The 23,286-nt window shown below is 37.5% G+C and overlaps 1 protein-coding gene across 2 annotated transcripts in view; it reads left to right on the top strand.

The window, feature by feature from the left end:
• Positions 1–23,286, top strand: part of LOC140229841 (cilia- and flagella-associated protein 44-like) — a 37,501-nt gene that overhangs the window by 12,131 nt on the left and 2,084 nt on the right. Inside the window, exons 13-34 of one of the 2 annotated variants that reach the window (XM_072310065.1) lie at positions 511–663; positions 984–1,110; positions 1,675–1,784; positions 2,413–2,573; positions 2,988–3,309; positions 3,637–3,852; positions 4,326–4,456; positions 5,022–5,212; positions 6,329–6,489; positions 7,244–7,432; positions 7,667–7,851; positions 10,951–11,092; positions 11,447–11,721; positions 12,216–12,330; positions 12,974–13,160; positions 14,007–14,122; positions 14,636–14,812; positions 15,413–15,609; positions 16,245–16,470; positions 16,800–16,934; positions 17,858–17,890; positions 21,158–21,226. In XM_072310065.1, the coding sequence (XP_072166166.1) occupies positions 511–663; positions 984–1,110; positions 1,675–1,784; positions 2,413–2,573; positions 2,988–3,309; positions 3,637–3,852; positions 4,326–4,456; positions 5,022–5,212; positions 6,329–6,489; positions 7,244–7,432; positions 7,667–7,851; positions 10,951–11,092; positions 11,447–11,721; positions 12,216–12,330; positions 12,974–13,160; positions 14,007–14,122; positions 14,636–14,812; positions 15,413–15,609; positions 16,245–16,470; positions 16,800–16,934; positions 17,858–17,890; positions 21,158–21,226 (3,618 nt within the window). The remainder of the gene's footprint in view (positions 1–510; positions 664–983; positions 1,111–1,674; positions 1,785–2,412; positions 2,574–2,987; positions 3,310–3,636; positions 3,853–4,325; positions 4,457–5,021; positions 5,213–6,328; positions 6,490–7,243; positions 7,433–7,666; positions 7,852–10,950; positions 11,093–11,446; positions 11,722–12,215; positions 12,331–12,973; positions 13,161–14,006; positions 14,123–14,635; positions 14,813–15,412; positions 15,610–16,244; positions 16,471–16,799; positions 16,935–17,857; positions 17,891–21,157; positions 21,227–23,286) is intronic. The other variant, XM_072310066.1, reaches the window with a different exon arrangement.

Genomic DNA, 23,286 nt, shown 5'->3' with positions numbered 1-23,286 from the left:
TTAGGTGTCACAAACAATCATAATTTTTCTTTGTATTTCATATGCATGATTAAAACTTAAACTGTTGTTGTAGGAAAATTCAGATGATTGTCTTTAAAAAGCTATCACCAGCTTTATGCTACTTTAGCCACATCAGCATGATGATAGCTCTAAATTAAATCACTGCTGTAAAACATGATAATATATTCGGGGCATGAAATTTTCGCGAATTGGAGCCGACGGCCTTTTTCGTGGCATGAAATTTTCGCGAACTGCCACTGGCGTTTAATGCATATAGTGTAGACAAGAAATTTCGCATGCATTTTAATTTCGCGAATCTTGGCGCTCGCAAAATTCGCGAAATTAAAATGCACACGAACATTCCTTGTTTTACAGTATTCTTTATATCTTTACGTGCATGACCTTTTCAGCTTGGCAGTCTAAATGAATGAGTGTGTTACATACAGTAATAGTATTGAATTTTCTGGTTCATTCATGTTGTCTTTCAATCAATTCATCATGTATCTTTAGGAAAGGAACACACTCCTAGTGTTCTGTGAAAACGGAGAAGTGATGGAAGTAGTGGCCCCTGAGCCAGGGAGCTATGACACATCCAAGACCTTCAAGATCTCTGGACTGGAGGAAAGGAGATTCACTTTCAACAGCATCAAGTCCAGACTCAGGGTATGGAGACATTTAATCATCATCTGCTAATAGGTGATACGCTAACGGCGTATCACCTGACAGCGTATCACCCAACTTGTCTTCAAGTGACAAGTTTCATATCTTGTTTTACAATAGTTTGAACATCACCATACACGCAGGAATCTTCTCTTCTATCATCAAATCCATTTCAACCAAATATTGTCCAGTTTTAGTCTGCTGTATCTATATTGAGTTAACATGCATGCGGCCTATATAATTTTACATCTCTCACTATCATCATCTTTGCAATTCTTGTACAGTTTCCAAACATAGCTTTTTTTTTTATTTCTTAACCACAGAGGGAGGAGGAAGAAGAGAGGAAGAGGATTGAAGAGGAGGAGAGACAGAAGGAGAAGGAACGTCAAAGAAGAATCCGTCGAGAGAGAGGACTTGAAGATGAAGAAGAAGAAGAGGAGGAAGAAGAAGGTATGGTGGTGTGCCATGAGTACATGTATGTATACACTGTAATTTAAAGTTGGCCTCTAATTTTCTGGAACATTGACTTTCCAAGTTATAAAATAGCCTAGGGTATTAGTTGATGTGAAGCACATGTAGACTATACTCCCACTCACGAGACAATTAATCATGGCGGAACTGGACTTTGTATGATTTAAACCTTTGAAATCATTATTTGTTTGATCCAGTTTTCTCAGAATAAACTGAGTTCTTGAAGAGTTAGTAGTTATGCCTTGATGTGTTGGTTGGATGGCCGATGGAGAGCAAGGGATTTACCTTTGTCATGAAACATTTCTTCAGTTTTAGCCCTCGTATGGCTTTGTCATCTACTGGGAAAATTCTGACACCACTGAAATCAAGTGAAGTCATTTTGTGTTTTATTCTGGTTAGGTTATAAGCCTAGGCTTTATTGGATACTCCTTGACAAAAGTCAAAACCCTATAACAAACTTTACAGATTAAAGTTCTATCAGTGTGTTATAGTCAATGTTAAGTTCACCAAACTTTTCATGTTTTGTCATTCTTCACCACACAGAGGAGAAAGAGGAGGAAGAGGAAAAACCATTGTTCATCCCAGAGGAACCAAGTCCCATTCTCTTTGGAATGTACTCACCGTATGACCCAAACACCTTCTGGGTCTCTATGGTATGCCAGTTAAACTTTCTAGTTAAGTTTTCTTACATTGTGAAGATAGGTTCCTATTCTCTTCAGTAGTTTTGTGGTGACTTTAGGTTAATTAAACTGTGATGTAAAGTAGCTTGAATCGCTTTGTAATTCAAATGTTGAAAGGACTACATCTCTTCATATCCACAGAAGAGTGATGGGATGAAATTAGGGAGGTTTTCCGATTCATGATATGCTTGCAAGTAGAATTTGTTAGAAATTTTGATACTGTATGCCATATATTTAGCTAGTCTAATATTTTGTGAATTGGGACTTCCCAACAATTTCGTGATAGGTTGAATTAGCAGTTGTGGAGTACAGCCTGAATGAAGTAATGTATGCATGCATGTCACATTCATGTTGGGATGGGAGATAATATCTTCACATGTTCGCAATTTTGTGAATCGCAACCAATTCGCGAAATTTCTGAAAATAAAAGCCTCACAAAATATTTACTGCATACAGTGTGCGGTGCTGTTGTTTCTTCATTCAGTAAAAAGAATGAGAAGTAGCTGGCGTGTGTGAACCCAACAGGATTTGATTTATGAAATGCTCGGAATGAAAAGTTCCTAACGACCAAGATTCACTCTTTGTGTTTGTGCCTGTACAGGGAGCATTTGATGCTGGCTATCTGTATGAGTGCAAGTTTTACGATGAGGAGGAGAGAACGGCTCTTATTAAGGAGGGGAGAGAACATGCCATCAATGAGGCCATGAGATCCATTCCAGTCCCAGACAGTGATGACGTTCCTATCACCTGCATCAGTTTCACGTAAGACAAATCATCAAGAAACGTTTGTCATTGGGGGGAGTGTGATTACAAGCATATTTAGCATTACAAATCTGTAGGTTTTTCTGAAACGATGCTGTAGCATTGCTCAGTAAATGCATTCTGATTTAGTCTAACTTGAATTGGTAGGGGAAAATATTTGACTAAAGCTTTGACTTTTGTTGAGAATTATTTAAAATGTGAACCTTCTTCTTTTTGTGTTCTTTCATTTCATGTATCTTTCTTCTTGCAACAAATACAATGCAATGCAATATGTTTGCTGAATTCTAATAAAGAAGGTCAATGTGTATTTTATTTCTGTGTTCCAGTGGGTAGAGATTTCTATGGCTTCTTGTCCTCAGTACTAATTGATGTTAGTTTAGAAATACCTGTATTGTTTGTTTTCTATTTTTGCAGCAAGAATGGTCATCACGCCCTCCTTGGTATGAATAATGGAATACTCCGCATCCAAGCAGTGGAAGAAGACGGAGCTCCAAAGGGACACACCCCTCGTCCTTTTGACACGACCCAGGCAGATCTCAGCCAGCTAGGCGCCTTCTGGATGCTGAATGTCCATGACAATAACTATGGTCAAGTGACAACCATTCTGCCCAGCCATGATGACCAGTTTGTGATGACCAGTGGTGGAGATGGAAACCTCTTTGTCTTCCAGATGATGAGTGAAGAGAAGATAGAAGAAGCCAAGGCTGTAGCCAGGGCTAAGATCCCATCAGCAAGGGTAAATATCGTGCATGTCATGTGGTCAATTAAAGACATCAGTCCCTCAAGCTTAAAATGGAGCGAGACATTTATTGCAAAGATTAGATGATTGTCTTTTCGTTCCTGTGTTTTGTGTGTTTGGTTTGTTTTTGAAATTCACCTGGAGTTCATGCAATCACCCATAGAGACAAGATGAAAACAGATGAAGAAATTCACACATTTGTATTTTTTAGTCCATTACAGTGTATCTAAAGTAATTATGATTATGTTATTTGTTCCAAGTATTTGGAGTAATTATTGTGAAGGGTATATACAAACGTTTGATGTTTTGTTGTTATTTTTGCAGAAAGAGGATGAAGAGAGAAAGGTGTCAGACATTGAGAATCAAGAGCATTACAGCATCGAGCTTGAGAAGCAGAAGGCAGAACATGACAAAATGATGAAGATTGCTGATGAAAAGAAGATGGAGGCCCGCCGAACCATCGCAAAGCTTCGCCGTCAGTTCAAGAAACTCTTGGAACGCAACCAAGAGCTTCCCTCTCATCTTCAGCTGGAGCGTAAGGTGGGCAGACAAAAATAGATTGATACCTTGATAGCCTACATTCAGACAGATTAAGAACGATATCTTGATGGCTTGATAGCCTGCACCAGGCTCCAGTCAATATGATACTCAATGTGGTCAGACATTTGTGAAAAGCAGTGTGAACAATTATATGTGTTATGATTTTTTTTTTTCCAGTTGATTTGAATTAGTAATCATTCCTATGCAAGAAAAAATTAAGCACACATTTACATTCATATGTGCTGATAAAAAACAAGCGTTATGTATTATGTGGTATTTCACAGTTTACATCATGACTAACTAGCTCATGAGGTAAATATAACTGATGAAATGTTTCTCTATACTCTAAAGATTTCCATAAACCTTATATGAACCTTATATATTGTGTAGTGTCTGATAATGTGCTAAGTTAGGTGTACAAAATTGAGATTTATCCAGAAAGCATTTCTTATGTTTGCAATGATGACCTACAGGAATTTGAAATGGATCCAGGAATCCGCCGAGAGTTGGAGAGACAGACAGCTGAGAAGATTGACATGGTTAGAAAGGAGCTAGCCTGGGAAGCTGACAAACACCAAGTTGGTTTGGAAAAACTCAAGAAGAGGTATGTTAGAATTAATACTGTGTTTGGCAGTCTTGCCTTATTGTGGTCCATTGATGAATTGATATCAACGTCTTTCAAGTAGAGGTTTAAAAGTGATCTAAAAATTCTCTTTACAAACTAGGATAGACAGTTTACTAGTTTTGTGTAGAAGGAATATGTCAGAGTGATTGTGTGGTCCTTTATCTTCATAAACTTTTTCTTGTTTTCTATAGCAAAGGATTCACATCTATTTCCAGTCAATATTTTTTTTTGCCTTACTCGGTACAAGTAAACACTAGCTGTAAAGATGGCTCCCACTTTAATGAAGCTACTTGTGTACCAGATATGTGTAGGGTGTACCAGATATGCCAGTATGCCATAATATCTCTTGTCAATCCCAACAAGTGTTCCTTTGTTAACAAACTGTTAGGACCATAAAACCCATTTGTGTGAACAGTATAAAAACTCAAACTCCGTCAACTGCCTACAGTTAGATATATAGGAATATCATCCCCTTTGTATTTGCACCATTTTATTCAGGAATAAAGTATAAGTGTGATTCATAGTATGTTTCAATGTCTACTAGATTCAAGGATGAGTTAGAGTGTGAACGCATCTTGGTGGTGGCTGTGCGATCCTCCCATCAAGTATCCACGTACCGTACAGCAGAGCTGAGTAAAGACTTCCTACTACAGAAAGAGGAGTGGAGTCGTAAAGCCACCATGGTCTCAGAGAAGTCTCTATCTCGGGACCCCACAAGGGACCAGCTTATCAGTGGTAAGACCAGGTCTACTCCATTCCCCTTGACTGAACCCAATAAGACCCGGGGCCCATATCATAAAACTTGTTATCATTGACAACGGCCACATTTCTATGACAAATTTGCTCTCGGCCAATCGGATGCAAGGATTTCAGTAGCTTGTCACATCTGTGACAACTTGTCACTGATGACAAGTTTTATGAAAAGGGCCTCAGGTCTACTCCATTCCCCCTGACTGAACCCAATAAGACCAGGTCTACTCTTTTTCCCCTGTCTGAACCCATTTAGACCAGGTTGTTGTTGTTCATTTTCCATCTGTAAAGATGGCTGGATAGCCCATATTCAGCTACACTAAGCTGGTCTTCCATGGGGTCCAGTTGGATGTGGGGTGGAACCACTTCACCGGGTTAGACACCCTGCTCTTTGCGATGAATGAATGAAGCGGGATCTTTTACGTGCATGAGCTGTGACTCTCTCATACACGGGACTTCCATTTTTATGTCCTATCCGAGGGACAGAGTGTTTTGCCTCTTGCTAGAGGGGACGGTATGTTTACACACAACATTGCTCAGTCCAGACTCGGGTTCGAACCCGGGCCGCGTGATCGTGAGGCAGACGCGCTACCGACTGAGCCAACTCACCGCCCAGGTCTACTTTATTTTCCCTGACTGAACCCGTTAAGATGAGTTCTTCTACATTCCTCTTGACCGAGCAGTACAAATGGGGTAGATACGCCTTACCACCTTCAATCTTGGGGAAAATCCATAATTGGCCTACAGACATGTGACATGATGTCTTTCCTGTCAGTAGAAAGACTTTCAAGTCAGTCAATTGACAAGAGATGGACTCTGTGCTTCTTGGATGAAGGATGGAATCAAAAAGTCAGCGCTTCTTGGATGAAGGATGGGATCAAAAAGTCAGCAATATTAGTACATCCTAACCATTGTAAAGCTCTCCCTGACCCAAACACCAAGCTTTCAGTAGGTTAAATGTAAATTATGCTAAATATCTGCACTTTAATTGACTTTCATTCTTCCGCAATATCATTGTCTTGTTAACGAATACACTCTATTTGACCATTGTGTTTAATATCTGTATCCAATAACAAGCTGAAGCTATCTCTTTCCCTACAGGTCAGTCCAAACACTCTGACACTGAAGTAGACTCAGCAGCTGTTCCTGGAGCCCAGGCTAAAAAGACCACTGTACTGACAGGGAGGCTGGGGGAGAAGGTAGCCAAGGCTTTACAGAAGGCTGAGAAAGCCAAGCAGAAGAGACTGGCCAGACAGGCTCAGGTATGATTGATTGCAGTGTGCTAGCCTCCGTTTCAGGAGTAGGTTAGGTATGATGACATGCAGTGTGCTAGCCCCTGCAATGTATCTCAAGAGGAGGTTAGGTGTGAGCGTGGTAACCTTCAACTCAGAAGGAGTCAGGAATGATGACATGCAGTGTGCTAGTCTCCTCAGAAGCAAACTCACTTGATTACTGCTATGATATTCACTGAAAGGAGATGGACAGACTTACCACATAGCTCTATAGCATGAAATGCAGTTTATTGATGATGGACCTATCAAGATGATTATTACATATGGTTTGCAAATTGGTTCTAAAAGGGAAAATAAGCATCAATATCTCATATGCAAGTTTAATATAATAGTTTGTAAACTCATATTTGCCAAGTACATTTGTCACATTTCCTGTGAAAGAGTTACACTTCTAGTAATATTATTAAATGGTGAAGTGTACAGTGACTGAGATTTCAGTACAACAGTGTGAAATGTGTGCTTTGTTTTGAGTATTTATTAATGTTATATTTCCTGGAAGATATTTGTTTTACCTGATCTAATATGAGAACAAATTTAAAATGTATGTGTAGTTGGGAAATAGATTATATTTCCATCCATCGAACTCCTACAAGAGGTATATTATGTCTATTTTCTTGTTTGGTTTTTTTTGTCAGAAAATCTGCATGATTCATTGTCATGAAATGTTGCATGGCTCTTAAGTGTCTTAACTTTATTCTTGTGACCCTTCTTACTGCATTACCAGTGGACAGAACTGAACAAGAGCAAGCCTCCAGAGGATTACGAGGACCCAGCTGATGTACAGGCCATCAAAGAAGCTCAAGACAACATGGGAGACTTCAAGCTGAAGACTGCCAAGGACTATGTGGTCCCTGAACATCTGAGGATGAATGCTTTGAAGAAAAGAAATCAGTTACTCACCCTAGAGGAACTGGTAAGATGTACTTTGGTTTAATTCTCAACAATTCATTTGTGATAATGCAGATAAGAGATGGCATACAATCATTAAAACATTTTGTCAGCATAGTCGAGAGAATTGATGGTAGATTTGTTTTATTGTGCATGATGACCACATTGATATGGAGATTTTTTTGATAGTGCATGATCAGATTGATAAGAAGGAATTTCCTGTTTGTTCCATAAAAGTTTCCTATCTTGGTCACGTCAGATCCACACTCACAAGATGGACATCAACCGGCGAGTGATCCATCTTAGAGACAAGAAGGTTAGCATGATTCAGGAGATTAAAAGCATCCTGGAAGAACTTGTCAACATCCAAGAGAGTCTCCGTGACGACCAAATCAAGCAGCTACCAGAGTGCCCCATTCTTCACCCCTTTGAGACTCCTGAAAAGTAAGTTGCTGTTAGTTGTTATTGTTGTTTTCAGGAAAATGCCACTGGGAAGAATGTCAATTTCAGAGTAAGCAAACTCAAATTCTTCTTTAACTACACCACATTTGAAACACTGTGGTGAAATGTAGTAAGGAAGTGATATGCTTGGAAATAAAGTTTTAGCTCCTTCTGTGTCATTTGAAGTGAGCAGGTTTTAGACAGCTTTGAATATTTTGAAGTAAGATGAGCAAAACATGGTAAAAGGACAAATGCTTTCATACAGTAACATAAAGTCATTGTTTTGTAATTCAAACCTGCATTCATGATTGGTAAAGATATGTTTTATTTTTTGAAAACATGATTTTACTCTTCACAGCCATTCTTTTATTTTTTTTTTCTGATTTCCCAAGCTCTTGATTTCTAGCTCTTTGTGTTCATTCTCTCTAAAGACTTGTCTCATTTACCTCCTTTAATCTATATTAAATTTGACAAGTCTGATAAAGTTGGAACAGAATCTTTGCTACCATCACAATGATATAGCTTCTCTGTTTTCTTTTTTTGTGTGTTTTTTCTTTATAACAGTGGATATAAAAAGTTTGTGTACTTTGATAAAGGTATGTAATTCGTAATTCAGTAATATAGTTCTGTTGTCATTTCTTTTTTTTTTCTTTCTTTCTGAGGCAGGGGAAATTTAAGGATATGAGGATGTAATGTGTTGCATAATATTTGTTAAATTTTGAGTTTAATATATATCAGTATACAGTATATTGAGATATATACAGATTTGATACTGCAAATATGATTTTGTTGTTGGTATTGTATGATTATCATACATTTTTGTGTTTATTTGTATGTATGTGTTCATGCAGGGCCTCCAAGAACAACAGTGTTTAACCCACTGACGGAGCCACCCTGTGAAAATAAAACATATAAATAAATAAATAAATAAATAAAATTCACTGTTAGTAGCTTAGATATTTTGTCACATATGTCAACATTTTGAAAGCTACTTTTGACATTCCTGAGATGAATTACTTGATCTCATCAAAGTGACAACATGTTTTATTAAGTACATCCTGTAAATCAATGGATCATCAGTACAATCTTATTTACAGCGTTCATTGTTCTTTTGTGAGGAAAACAAATACACTGTACATTACTGGATAAGGGTCATATCAATGATGTCTTTGACAATGTTAGTATCTTTCTCTTCTTTCATCATTATACAGTATTTATGAGACTAGTGTATCTTCATTAGTTTAGAAATTGTTGAAATACACATTTTGTACTAGCCTGTGTTTATTTCAACTTGGTTCGTAACTGAGTAGGAGGAAAGTTTCCCCTTTGTGTATAACGTTTAATCTTCTAACTTTTCCATCCCGCAACTGGAGGAAACTATGCTGCGAAAGAGAGCTCCTTCTCAGATATAACCAAAAGACAAAAATAAAACCAATCTTGTTGAAGTACCAAGTATCACCATGGTATATTTAGTGTTATGTAATCATATGAATATGTATCACTATCACATAGTATGTGATCACCCAGCACACATTCACTTAATGTTCTATATAAACTGTGACACATGTCATGCACTTTTGTTGACACCCAATGAACTTGATAGTATATCAAGGCACATTGTTGTCTATCCATAGTCTTTAGAGCTCAGTATAGCTTTGAGAAATTAGGTGGATGAGAATATATTGTTGCCCTTCTTTGTTGCAATAAAAGAAGATTATGTATAATGTGCTTGTAAGGAATACATTTTGTATTACACAGTGAATGTTACAGCTTTTAAGATCAAGTTAATTTTACAATGATCATGTTATAAATATCTTGTGCTTATTGTCTTTAGCAGATATTTGTTGTGATGCAAAGAAGGTACTCACAAACTAGAATACATGCCAATTTGTAAAACAAAGCAAAGCAAAACAATATAGATCATAGCACTCTGTTTCTTTCAAAATAAATATTCATGATCAAAACTCTGCAGGGGACTATAGAGACTTTCAAGTCATTGTTTTAGAGAAAAGCGTTGTATTCATTCATTGCATTATCTACCAGTAGATAACAGCGAAAAATTGACCACCATGTTTTCACAGAAGAAATTTGCACTGTCCTATTCACCCCCTGCTGTAAACTCAAATGGACTGTTGTGTCAGCAGAAATGTATCATTAAGCCTTTGTTTTGAACTTCTGTATGATGCACAATATTTGTGTCATTGTTGTATGCTAGATAATAAAAGCAAAAGCGTAATTATCTTGTCATCACCGTGCTATGGAACAGTGATACAGTGTATCACATATAAATTACCGCCTACACAGTGAATATGTATGAATGGATCACTCTAACTCTAGATGAAAATGTGTATACACAGTATATCTTACACATGATTTACGTGTACAGCCAAAACTGCCTTAGAGGCCACCTGTCTATAACATGCACTCTTATCATATCCGTTGCCACTATAGACAGGTTTGACTGTATAACTTTTGATAGTATTAATGACATCGGGTTCCCATAATATCTACATGTACAATGAAGATATTTAGTAGTTTGCTAATATCAATGTTTTCATGAATATCATATTTCTATTTGAGTTTTCTGTAAGCATCATGTGGTGTGGCAAAACAACCAAACAAGCAAGTGAAGAAGACAAAAAACAAACAAGCAAACAAACAAACAAAACCCTGCTTGCACACATACATGTTATGCTATGTACAATGTAGATGTATTAAATGTTTGGATAATTAGGCATTAGAATAAACAACAGAATTCTAATCACTGACTGGATAAGAAAAAAAAAATCAACTAGCTTCTTTATAACAAAATGTAAAAATTGCCACTGAGAAGGAATTGTAACATTTACTACACAAAAATATACCCTGACATGAAATTATTATCTCAAAGATGCATTATTCATTATTCCAAGGTGCATGAAGTATAACGAATGTGCATTGAGACAATTTTAGTATTGACAGTGAGAGCCACATTTGGTGTGAATACACCAATTTTTTTGTTTGTTTTTTCTATATAATAGCATGCTCAAAATACAACTGATTAATAAGGCGATATTTGATTGAAGTCATCTTTAATACCATGCCCAACTTATCCCTGCACAGGAAATATGAGTACACCAGGGAATCTCTGACTAAGTTCCGTGAGGAGATGAAGGCTAAGGAACTGGCCAAGATCACAGGAGGAGGAGGTGGTGGCTTTGGTGGTGGCTTTGGAGGTCTGGGAGGGGGTACCGCTGCTGCTCAGGTAAGAATGAGATTTCTTATACTACAGGCAATCTAATGATGATGGATGATATGAGTTTGTTGAAATGCTAGAAAAGTCATATCAAGAAATCATCATTTAAATGCCCCATGGTATATCACCTGACTAATGTTATGTCATCACCTGACTAGTGTCCTACTTAAAGATCACTCTGGTTTCTTGTCATTGTGTCATTAAGGTGCCGTAACTTTCCATTTCTCATTCATTGCAAAAGAAAGACCAAACATGTCATTTTTATCAGTTTGATCCCATATTGGTCACTTTGTGGTACACTTAGGATCCCATTCTTACCATGCAAAACGTCTATGCCTCATTTTTTTTTCTCCCAATGTACAGAAAACTGAAGGCAAAAATGCTAGTCCAGCACCACGCAAGTCAGCCATGTCATACCGCAGCGGTACCAACCTGGTCACACCCATCCCATCAGACCCCACCCTGCTGTCTCCCTTAGAGCAGCAGCTTCAGACAGTCCGGGAGATTGATCTTCTCTTTCGTCAGGATCAGCTCTTGGCCCGGGTTGAGGAACTCATCGTCGACTTTGATGCTGAGCTCAGGCTGCTGCGTCACGAGAAGCTCAACCAAGATGTAGATCTCAAGAATGCTGACTTACGGTAGGTCCTGGGGGAGAGGAGGGCGCTTGTCATAGGAAGAGATGACAACAGTGTTGGGGTATTGTGGATAGTTGACACAAGAACAATGACTGAAGGAAGTTCCTATCACACAAACCAAACAAACTTATCTTGTATGAGAATAACCTGACCCACATGAATACATACTCTAAGCCTTTCCCCAAAGGGTGCAGGGGAGGTTTCATGTTTTCCAGTTGTCCATGTGTTTGACTGTATCTGTTTGCCTTTTGTCCCAGGGAATCTTGTTATCATGAATTTATCAAAATTATGTCTAGTAAATTCCTGTGATACCATGCCCAACTATGCTGAATGAGGTGTAGATACACTGCAGAGATTTTTTTTTTTTTTTTTTTTTGGGGGGGGGGGCAAAATCTCTCATGAAAGGTCAAAGGTCATGGAACAGTTGCTTAAAATTTATTTTTCAGTTGTAACTTCATCTAGAAATGTTCAGTAAAGATTTGCCTTTCTATCCTCAGACGTGTGACATTGTTTGAAGAGCTCCAGCTTCTGAAGGAGTTTGAGAAGAGAGAGAATGTCTTAGCAGCCAAGGTGGATGTCAAGATCAAAGAGAGACTGGACATGCAGGCCAAGGTTAGTCACATTATAAAGTACATATTCTTCATTATGCTTCTCAAGGCTTTCATGGCGTAAAAAAGACAATCTAAAACAAAACAACCCCCCCAAAAAAAGTAACCCCCAAATCATGATGATAATCCACAGATCTCTTATTAGACCTGAATTAAAGTTATGATGTCATTTCTATTTCCTATTTGAGTGTATAATCTGCCAATAAGCATTTCCACTTTCTTTAGTGTTTACTTGTTTGAAATCATCAATGAATTCATAAGATTGAATGTAATGTCTCCTTTAACTAGAAAAGATCATGGATGTGTAATCCTTTCCAGTCTCCAACCTTTCTGTTGAAATGTTGCCATATGTAGTTTAATAGATTGTAATGCACACAAGAGGGCACCAATCACAATTTGTGTTTTGGTGGTTTTAATGAAATTTGTAATAAAATCTGAACACAGCATGTCATGGTTAACTTGACAATGTATGATGGCTTTAATTGTAAATTGTGTTTTCTTTTTCTGTTGTATATTAGCGCACACATCGAGTGTAAAGTTAGCATGAATGACAGATGATCTAATCATGAAGTGAAATATTGAATTCCCTTCTTGGCAGGACCTTAATCTGAATACTATCTCCATGTATCAACTTTTCTTTCTCACAGGTCGGTGACTGCCAGGTCAAGCTGGACAATAAAAGGAAAGACATTGAGCGGCTGAATGAGAAGGAGAAAGCTCTCTATGCTACCTTTCAGTCTTCGCTGGGTGAAAACAACAAGTTCGCAGAATTCCTGACCAAAGTCTTCAAGAAGAAGATCAAGCGTGCCAAGAAAAAGGCTAAGACTGAAGGAGGTAAGACCATAAACCAAACTGCCTCTAGGAATGTTTGAGACTTGGTTCCTCAGCTTGTAGAACATATCATCAGCATTGAATGACACATTCAATAGGATAGGACATTAAATGGAGGTCCTGTGTGTGAGGGAATCATAATTCATGCACATAAAAAGATCCCACTTCATTCATTCATTGCTAAGAGCATGGTGCTAACCCTGTGAAGTGGTCCTTCAATTTGACTACACCAAATACCAAGCGAATAATTCCAACCCCTCGTGGTTTGCTTTAGGTGACTAGTGATAGTCAGCAAATGTTATCAACTAGGCACATTGTCTCATGCAAAAATTAAGGAGGCATACTTAATATCTCATACAAAAATTCTTCATTCATTTTCAATATCATATTTTGCTTGTTGTTGTCATTAAACTATTCCTCTGTAGTGTAGAATTTGATTTGAATGTAGTAGTGGCATTGCAGTAATGTCCTGATTTTTGGATATGATGAAACAAACAAATAGTTTGCATCGTCATTTCTTTGGCATTTCATTTAGTTATTAGATTTCTTGTATGAACAATGATGATGCTTTTTCTGGTGACCTCCTTGTTGATGTTAAACTGCTAAAGACTATTCCTGAGTATAAATACTCTGGGCAAGTGTGTATGGGAAATGCATGTTAAAGCAAAATCAGGCCATCCTCATCAAGTTAAGGTATAATATTTTCTCTCCTATCAAATAAAAACATAGATGCATTTCCACAATTAGAATTGTTTTTGTAGGTATGGCCTAGGTTGTACTGGTGAATAGATTTCTTGTGCTTCAACCCTTCTATGCAACTAATCTCATGTTTGTTGCTATGGTGAATAGAGTCTGATGAGGAAAGTGATGAGAGTTCTGATGATGAGTCAGACTGGTCCAGTGATGATGATGAATCCGGTGAGGAGCAGCTGGATGACTCCGTCTGTCCTCCAGGATGTGATCAGGTGAGAAGGAGGGAAAGAATGTGGAAACTACTTAGAATCTTATGGGAGGGGAGAAGTTTGAAAGTCTACTGTCATTTTGTGGAGTTTAAACAAGATATTGCCATTTACACCATGTACAGTATCGTCCATAGTCTGTGAATACAGAATATCAGCAACATGCAGGTTATAACAGAAAGCAACCTGAAATCGTGACAGCTTTTTATCTACAATTAAAAGTACAAAAATACACTATGATGATACCAGTATTAATTTCAGAACTGTTTATTTCAGTGAACTTAAAACAATACAGGCAATGTTATTGTACAACTGGTGGATTCCATGCAGCCATGTTATTGATGAGAACAAATGTCATGGGAGCAAGTATATTAATGTATGTGTGTTTTTCATTCTTTACCATAAGACCTAAAGATCCATTACAGGACATCCTGTAAAAGATGATATGATAAAAACGTATCCATGACCCAACAATTCTCATCATGTAATCCATGGACATCACATATTGATCTACTCCAGGCACTGTTTGACAATACATGTGCACTACGTGAGAAACGTCTAGACATTGAGGAGCTGATGGCTGAGGAGAAGAAGACGGCGGAAGCCTTGAAGAAAGAGACTGATGCTCTCATCAAGAAGCAGAAAATTATTGAGAGCAGCTTGAAGACAGCTGAGGCAGATCTGGAACAGTTTCAGGTAAAAAGATAAAAGAAAAAAAAATGTTTTGACTCACGGGTAGTAATGTGCATGTCATGAGAGTAAATGGGAGATGTTGTAGCATCCATGCATGATATACAGTTAGTATGACAGAAATTTTGTACATGTATATCTGGAGACCAATAGAGATGCATGTGGTATGATCTCAAGTAATGCATTTTCATGGTACACAAGTGGAACATTTCATTCAACTATGTTTTCAAGGGGGCCCTGAACTTTGCCTGTAAATTATCCTGTGGATAAGTCTTATTTTTACCTATTTGATACCTCAAGCATATATTGTTTTGAATTTATGACTGTTTTAGTAGAGTGCTAATCCTCAAGAATTCCCACACCTTACAGTATGTATAATGAGCTACATATGTTGGCCAGGAATAGTACTTCATGAAACTGGCATCTGCAGCTCTTATTGCTACAACGATGTAGCCTGGAAGATGACAGTAAAAACAATGTGAAGAGTCTTTGTGATTACCTCATTTCAAGAGGATGATGTAAAATGATATACATGGCCCCTGAAGTAATCTTTCTATTATGTAATCCTATGTACAAATGGTCACACTGCTATGTTTCCTTCTCTAGCTTGAGAAGCAGCAAAAGCTGAATGAGCTTGACGTGGTGGTGACACTGAGGTTACATCAAGTAGAACATGTCATCAATGGATCAGTGCCTCAAGACGTCACCCAATGCCTGGTTTTTACCAACTCTGCCATCAGCCGTCTCCAGCGCCGTATCCGAGAGCTGAAAGAGGAGAAGAGTGCTCAGCGGAGGCACTACAAGTCAGTTAGCCTTCCTTTCAAACTTTTGGGCATGGACATTGTATAACTGCAACTTCAACATTGACAAGCTGTCTTTTTTGCATGCTCCTTGATTAAAGGAAAATAATTACCCTTGCCGCACTTGGTTTGTCATGGTTTAAATGCTCTACACAATTGTTCATATTTAGTAGATTTCTGTACTGATAATAATTAGAATGTGCACTTGTATGGCACGTAATAATCTAGGAGACTCCTTTCCTATATTTCAGAAAGAAGAAAGGAAAAGTTTGTGAAGATGTTATAAATCGCTTAGCGTTCATCTCTGCCCAAAGTTTGGCAACCCATTCCACAAAGCTGGTGCTGTGACAGCAAAGAATGATTTCTATATGCTGAAGCTCAAAACATTTATGATCCTGTGAGACCTTTAGTGTATTTATGCAGCTGAACATCATATCTTGTATGCACAACAAATGATGGAATGGCCATATTTAGATCCATTGAATAAATTCTTAACAATGTAAGCAGCATGGAGACAGCAGGCCAAGAAATACCTGATGGAAGAAAACAAAAAGGAGTTGTAGACTGATGAAGGAAAAGTCTTGTGAAAAGGGAAATTAAAAGTGTAAGTGAAATAAATTATGTCTCCTGGTTTATAGGGAACATCGTCAGCAGCATGTACAGCTGATCAAGGACCGCAAACTGATGGAGGCCCGCATCGATGAACTCCATGAGAAATGTAACGAAATGATGCGACTCAAGTTTGGCCGCATCGTAGACCTGGACAAGCTGGAGATGGTTGGTGTCAATCGTAATGTGGAGGAGCTGAAGGAAAAGATCAGAATCAATGAGGGAACAAATGCCCAGGAGATCCAGAAGTGGGAGGTGAGTCTACTTTACTCCATGTATCAGAGAAGTAAATAGTCACCTGTAATATGTGACTTACTATTACTGGTGATAGAGCCAGACAAGTTAAGCAGAGGGTCCCTGTGTCTATGACAACCCTGCCTGTAGAGGATCAAATCTGTGCTGTCCTGCAATTTGTTAAAGATTGTTTCTTTTTTCTAGCTGCAGTCATGTGATATTTTGAAAACTAAATGTCTCTAGATGGCATGAACTGAAAGGGACTGGGTTAATGTCCTCTATACCAGCTTATTGAGCCTTTCTCAATGACACCAATGCCTCTCTTTATTTGTCTTGCCTTGTGACTTCAGAGGAAGATCCTAGCTAAGAAGAAGCGGATCACAGAGCTGACTCAAGACAACACTGCTAGGTTACAGCAGCTAACCTTACTGGTAGGAGAGAACAAGGAACTGGAGAAGGCATTGGATGCACGTCAGACAAGTCTGGTAAGAAGATATATCTAACATATCATATTTTACACATGATTTGAAGCTAATCCCTCACTAGTCCTGCATCATGTATATCAAAAATTCACTATCCAGTGCTAATTAGGTCATGTATCAGTGTTCTGCTAACGTGTGCACACATCAAATCTCATTATCATGATAGATCTCTAATACAGCTTGCACTAAGTAGAAGCTAACTTGTTTAAATCACATCTCCATGATAAATATGCTATAAACCATATTGTAAAGTCCAGCTTCACAGAGCTTGTATTAACTCTCAGTATACTACTTGTACTTACACTGACTCAAAGAGTTCTTGTCTCAATATTTCTGTTGTAAGTTTGTATGCTATATGTCATATTACTGTAAAAGTGGAAATTTTTGTGATGTGGACAATTTTCGCGCATTTCCCACAACCAGAAGCTGGCGCGAAAATAAAAGCATGCAAATATATGTGCATGCCATATGTTCCAGTAGAAACTGTCCTGATTCCCAGAATTAAAAACATGCAAAATTCATCATTCCGGCCAAGCGAAAAATTACTTGTGGTAAAATATCCACTTTCACAGTATCACATTCCATTTCATCCATTTCACATAATTATGTATAATATATGTCATCAAATATTCACATATTTGTATGTTAGGAGCCAAGAGTGCATGCTTCTCAATACTGTAAATTGTGCTTTGTGTACATATCCTAACACAACTTGCTAGAAAGTGTTGTGCGTGAGCAAAATTCTGTTATTCAGCAGTATGACTTGTGTAGATGGCTGCTGGTCCAAACATGGCCAGATGCATCAGGAGATAGTGTGTGTTTGTTTGTGTGTATGTGTGTGTGTGTTTGCACATTTGCAGTCAGAAATTAAAGTAATTAAAGTGATGAAGTTACCTGTTTTTTATCTGTTTTTATCATATGAAAAGAATAAATATGACTTACCACCACCCCAAGCACAGGTGAGACCAAAGTTAAATCACAGTTGATAGAAAGAAGGCAGTGCTTCTCATTCCTCTGTCTTCTTTCTTAGAGTTTTGTTGCTTGTTTTATTTTTTTTTTCATTCGCCAATATTCTTCAATCGCAGCCAAGACTACTGTCATGCACCGCTGCATGCTAAGCTTGAATCATTTGCGTTGTTTCATTGTTGCATTGTTTTTATTTCAGAAGATTTTAGCATATCATTTTTGCATGCTAGTTTTGTTATGCAAGGTCTTTTCACGGCTTTCGATATCCTTGTTGTTTGTAGAGAGATGAAGATCTATGCACAGTGTAGATTTTTGAAATGTACAGCTGCTTGAATTTAGTTTTATGAGTGTAGAGAAAGAATGACAATGAGAATACACTAGTTTGTCAGTGAATGTAATGCTGTATTCACTCTTCACATGGCTTCTAGCCATATGATATAACAACTGCAAACATAATGTGAGATGACACATTATAGCTGGGCAGCTCACATAATGACTTGTTTAATATGTCATTTGTTTGTTTTCAAACAAGGAATCTGGGTATAAGTCAGGACTAAGGAAGCTTGATGTTTATCAATAGAAATTAAGTAAATTTCTCGTGGTAGATTTGACTGCACACAGATGTATTGACCCTTTTATTTGATGATGATGCCCTATTGTGTTTAGACATTCTATAGAATTTGACTGAGCAACTCCTATGTACATCATACTTCCCCCACTTGTTATCTTGTGCAATTTATTGCAAATGCATTCTTGTGCTTTCACATGTTCTTTTTTTTTTATTAAATTATGCCTTGTTCAGATTCTTATTCTTCTTTAGAGAAATCAATAGTTTTGTTTTCTTTTTCTTTTTTGAAATTATAAATGATTTGTTGGTTGTACAGTGTAGCAAGCCACCTTTCTCCCCTGCTTATATGTACAACATGAGTTGAACAGCATAGATTTTACTTTTTAAGTTTTCAATCATATTGATATTTGTGTGTCTCAATTCAAATTGGATTGATTTATGGCAAATGGAGGAAAAGTCATAATACTTCTTTTCTATTTCAGCATGTAGCCATTTATATACTTGTGGATTTTTCTTCTCAGCGCTGTTTGAGGAAACTTTAAACTAAGTAGATTTTGCCTCGTTTTTGTGAAATGTTCAAACCATTTGGTATTGTGCCAGCTCATTATTTAGAACTTGAAAGAGTTTACCATGTATTTTTGATAAAGAAAAATAGGTACCTTTGTTTTTGAAACTAAAATGTACTAAGCTCTTGCACGATGACATTGGACCTGATATATGAGTTTGAAGTCTAGGAAACCCACGTACTGACCTTAGACAGGCATGCTTTAATTGTGAAGCAGCTTATAATGTGTCATGTATATTAATCAATTAAAGCATTATTGAGGGTGTTCTGTCAATGGAGGCAAGATTTAACAAATTAATTCAAATCACATTCTTATTTACTCAGCCAATCATACTTCTGATGACAAAGTTTCCTAACTCTGATTTGAAAACAATCTGAAAATGAACCCATGGTGTATACAGCTGATTGCCATTTTCATGCAGAGTGATATTGAAACCTAGATTGCACAAGACATACTGCAGTACGTACTCTATGTTTCTGTGGAAGTGTGTTAATGATTTTCTGGGGGTTTTTTGTATGCAAAGGCCTTAAATGTAGGGTTTTAACATCAGATTTTTTTTTTTCTACAAAAGACTGAAATAATAGGAAGATGGAAAGTGTGGAAGTTTGTCGTAGTTTATGATGTATGTTTCAGTGTGTGTGTGTGTGTGTGTGAGTCTGTGTGCACTATGTAGATACTGGCTGCACAGATCCAGTAGAGTAGTGCCTCACTGATATCATGTCTTTTCATCAATTTTCTGAATCAATGCTATTTCAGACAGGAAAAAAGAGGGTAAATACACACTCTAACACACTAACACTTTCATTCTTCTGACTTCAATCTCTGTTCATCTCTTTCATGAGTTATTTTCTATGATCTGGGAATGATGGGTTTCTTCACATGTGCTTGCAAGATTTTTTTTTTTTTTTTCACTGAAAACTCTGTGTGATTTGCTTTGCCTCAAGTCTAATGTGTAATGTTATGTTTATAAAATATTGATTTTTTTTTCTTCCATTGTTATCAAATTATGTTTCTTTGTTTGTTTATTGTTAAAGATTTTGTAACATCTACCATTTAAATTGTTCAGCTTTATTTCAGTTCCTTTGTCTTAGTTTATTTTTCACTCAATTATTCTGATGGTGCTTTGGGTACATACCTTTTTTCTCAGTTCCCCCTTTTCTCTGATTGGTTTCAATGGGATCCACTGTCTGTTCAGTTTTTATTAATGTTTAATTGCAAAGAGTTGCTGCAGTACTTAACATCAAACATGGCAGATGATTTAAACAGTGTGAATATGAAGTGATCAGAGCATGACTTGCTGTAGCTGATGGTAAGATAAGACTTTCTTCCCAAGAGACATAATCCCATTCCTTGACATGAGTTTAAAGGAAGGGTGAACAATTCCTCTTGTTTGCTTGCTGTTCTTTGTTGGGTGAAACAGGATGTATTTTGGATGATTCTGTAGACATGAGAGTTTCTCTAATCTTGCTGAAGTACAACATTTTTCTTGTGAGTTAAATCCTCATCAGGAAGTTGTACGTTACTCTCACAGCGTAGGGAGCTCCAATGATAACATCCATGACAGAAATCCCTGCCTGCTATTTTTGTCACTGCATGTAGTGATTGATGATGCGCTCATTTCTCCCTGAAAAGCTGTCATCTTGAGATTTAGGCAAAACTTGTAAATATGGATTACAGATTGTCTGACTCTTCCTTTATTGCTCATTCACATTCATGATACTGTGCCATTAGTGCCTCAAATACAGGCTTCTTTCTGTGAATTTAGTTGAACTATTCTTAGCAGAGTGATTTTTGTTTTTTCCCAATCTTCTGGTGGTTTTTTGATTAGTGTTTTCTTGAGCAGGGTGTGGGTGCCATTTGTATGTTTTTGAAAAAAAAAAAGGAAAAAAGGTTTAGAAAGCTCCCCCTATAAACCCCATGGCTCATTGAAATTAGTATAAAACCCCATGGCTCATTGGAAATCAATGCAAGATATTTAACAGGTGATTCCCCAGATTTACATTACACTTCTCTGATTTCATATTACACTGTACCTAGTCTGTACCACTGTGCTGACAAATAGTTTCCCTCATTTCCCCCATGTACTAAATTCTTACCAGTCGTATGATCCACTTTACTTCTCTTAGGGAGGAGAGTTCCAAGGCAGCAGAAAGGCTGATGTGGTGGAGAAAAAGCGTCTCATTCAACTGGTTCAGGTAAGATTGTCTCATTTAACCTCTAGAATACAACACTCCAGAATAAAAAATAAAAAAGTTTGTAGAGTGTGCCAATCAGCTTGACATTGTACATTCATAGATTTAATGAAATAAATACTTTAAAGCAAGAAATATTCGTGGCATGAAATTTTTGCAAATTGCCACTGGCATTCAGTGCATATAGTAAAGACAAAAACTTTCATTTGCATTTTGATTTCATGAATCTTGACTCGCAAAATTTGTGAAGTTAAAGGACAAGTTCACCTTCATAGACATTTGGGTTGAGTAAAAGCAGCAATATTAGTAGAACACATCAGTGAGAGTTTGAGGAAAATCGGACAATCCATTCAAAGGTTATGAATTTTTGAAGTTTCTGCTCAGTCATAGCTGGATTAGAAGACTACTGTAGGTTGTGATGTCACATGTGTACAACAAGATAAGGAAAGAATAAAGAAAATTCAACATAATAATTATTTCCACTTTCCTCGCATAACAAATGAACATTCGACTTCTCTCAGAAGGCAGGGGGAATAATATTACCCTTAACATACGTCAATAACAAGTCGAAGAAATGTGCACTTTATTCAAAAAGCGAAGTTTTGTGAAATTCTCTTTTTATTTTCATTATATCGTTGTACGCATGTGACATTATTCACTGTAGTAGTCTTCTCACCCAGCAGTGACTGTAAAGATACTTTAAAAATTCATAACTTTTGAACGGATTGTCTGATTTCCCCCAAACTTTCACTGATGTGTTCTACTAATATTGTTGAATTCACTCAATACACAATCATGTACAAGAAGGTGGACTTGTCCTTTAAAATGTGTGTAAAATTTTCTGGTTTTACAGTCTACAACCTTGTTACTGTGGCCACATGTAGTAGAAAATCCACAGTATTAAAGGTACTAGCCCACATTTGCAAACCCACAAAAATCAAAACTGCATAAAACAGGTCCAATATGACTTCAAGTACAAGTTATAACAGTAACATACCTCACCTGTTGCTCTTTGTCTATACCATTCGATAAAAGAGAGAAAAATCATCGTTTTAAAATCAATTTTCAAACCGGGTCAACCCGACCCAAAATCGAATTACGAGCGCGGGCTAGCTACGTACTAACTGCGACCAGCTCCAACGTGCAGCGTTGGGGCTGTGCCGTTTTCGCATTCCGATCGAGGAGTTGTACAAAACGGGTGCCGTTTCGGCGCTATATTTCCTTAATTTTTCAACAAAAACTACTAGGAATACTTACATGGGTTGATTAAACTTAAATTATTAATTTCAGCGACTGTTTGATGCATTTCATTGCTTATGATGCAGAAAATGTTGTCATATAACGCGAATATCTTCAGCTCACCGATGCTCACTGAAACTCACAATCACTTGCACAGGCGCACAGCATGCATGCAGTGCAGTGCATTGAGAGCATGCGTAATGCGTACTAATGGATATAGCAGCAAGTCTCTCCACTGTTGCACTAGGGCAGGCCGCTTATTACTCCTAAAAAAATGTAGAAAATTTTGCAGTTTCTAGATAAACGGGTGAGAAAAACCAAGTCGAAAAGGTAATCTATTATTTGTCACTGTGTTTATGATAGAAATTTAGCCGTGCTTTATTTGTGAAGTGGCCGTGAATGTGGCAGTGATTTTTGCTCCCGCTCAGCTGCAAGGTAGCCGCCAGGACCGCGCCTTGCAGCGCGGTCTCCGGGGCTAGCTACTAGTACGTACATGTAACTTACACATGTATCGCATGCAAGTAGTACGTACGAGGACCGGAGCTAGCGAGCGTTATACGCATGCATACGGTGCATTTTCATTTATTTTTATGAAAGTAATGGACTAATTGGAACGAAATTTTGCACAGGTGTTACTGCAATCATACCCAAACTCCATGCTAACTATGAGACCAATTGCTGCAGGTTTACAAATGTGGGCTAGTACCTTTAAAAGAGAGGCACTGTCATAGGGCATAAAAATCACTTATTTCTCATGTTCTTCAACAATAATTTATCTTGAAGAAGGCTGGAATTTCTATGTTGGAAAATTAAAAATTATTTGG

This window comes from Diadema setosum, chromosome 6 (assembly GCF_964275005.1).
Source record: "Diadema setosum chromosome 6, eeDiaSeto1, whole genome shotgun sequence".
Lineage (NCBI taxonomy): Eukaryota > Metazoa > Echinodermata > Echinoidea > Diadematoida > Diadematidae > Diadema > Diadema setosum.
This window is presented reverse-complemented; position numbering and strand designations above follow the sequence as displayed.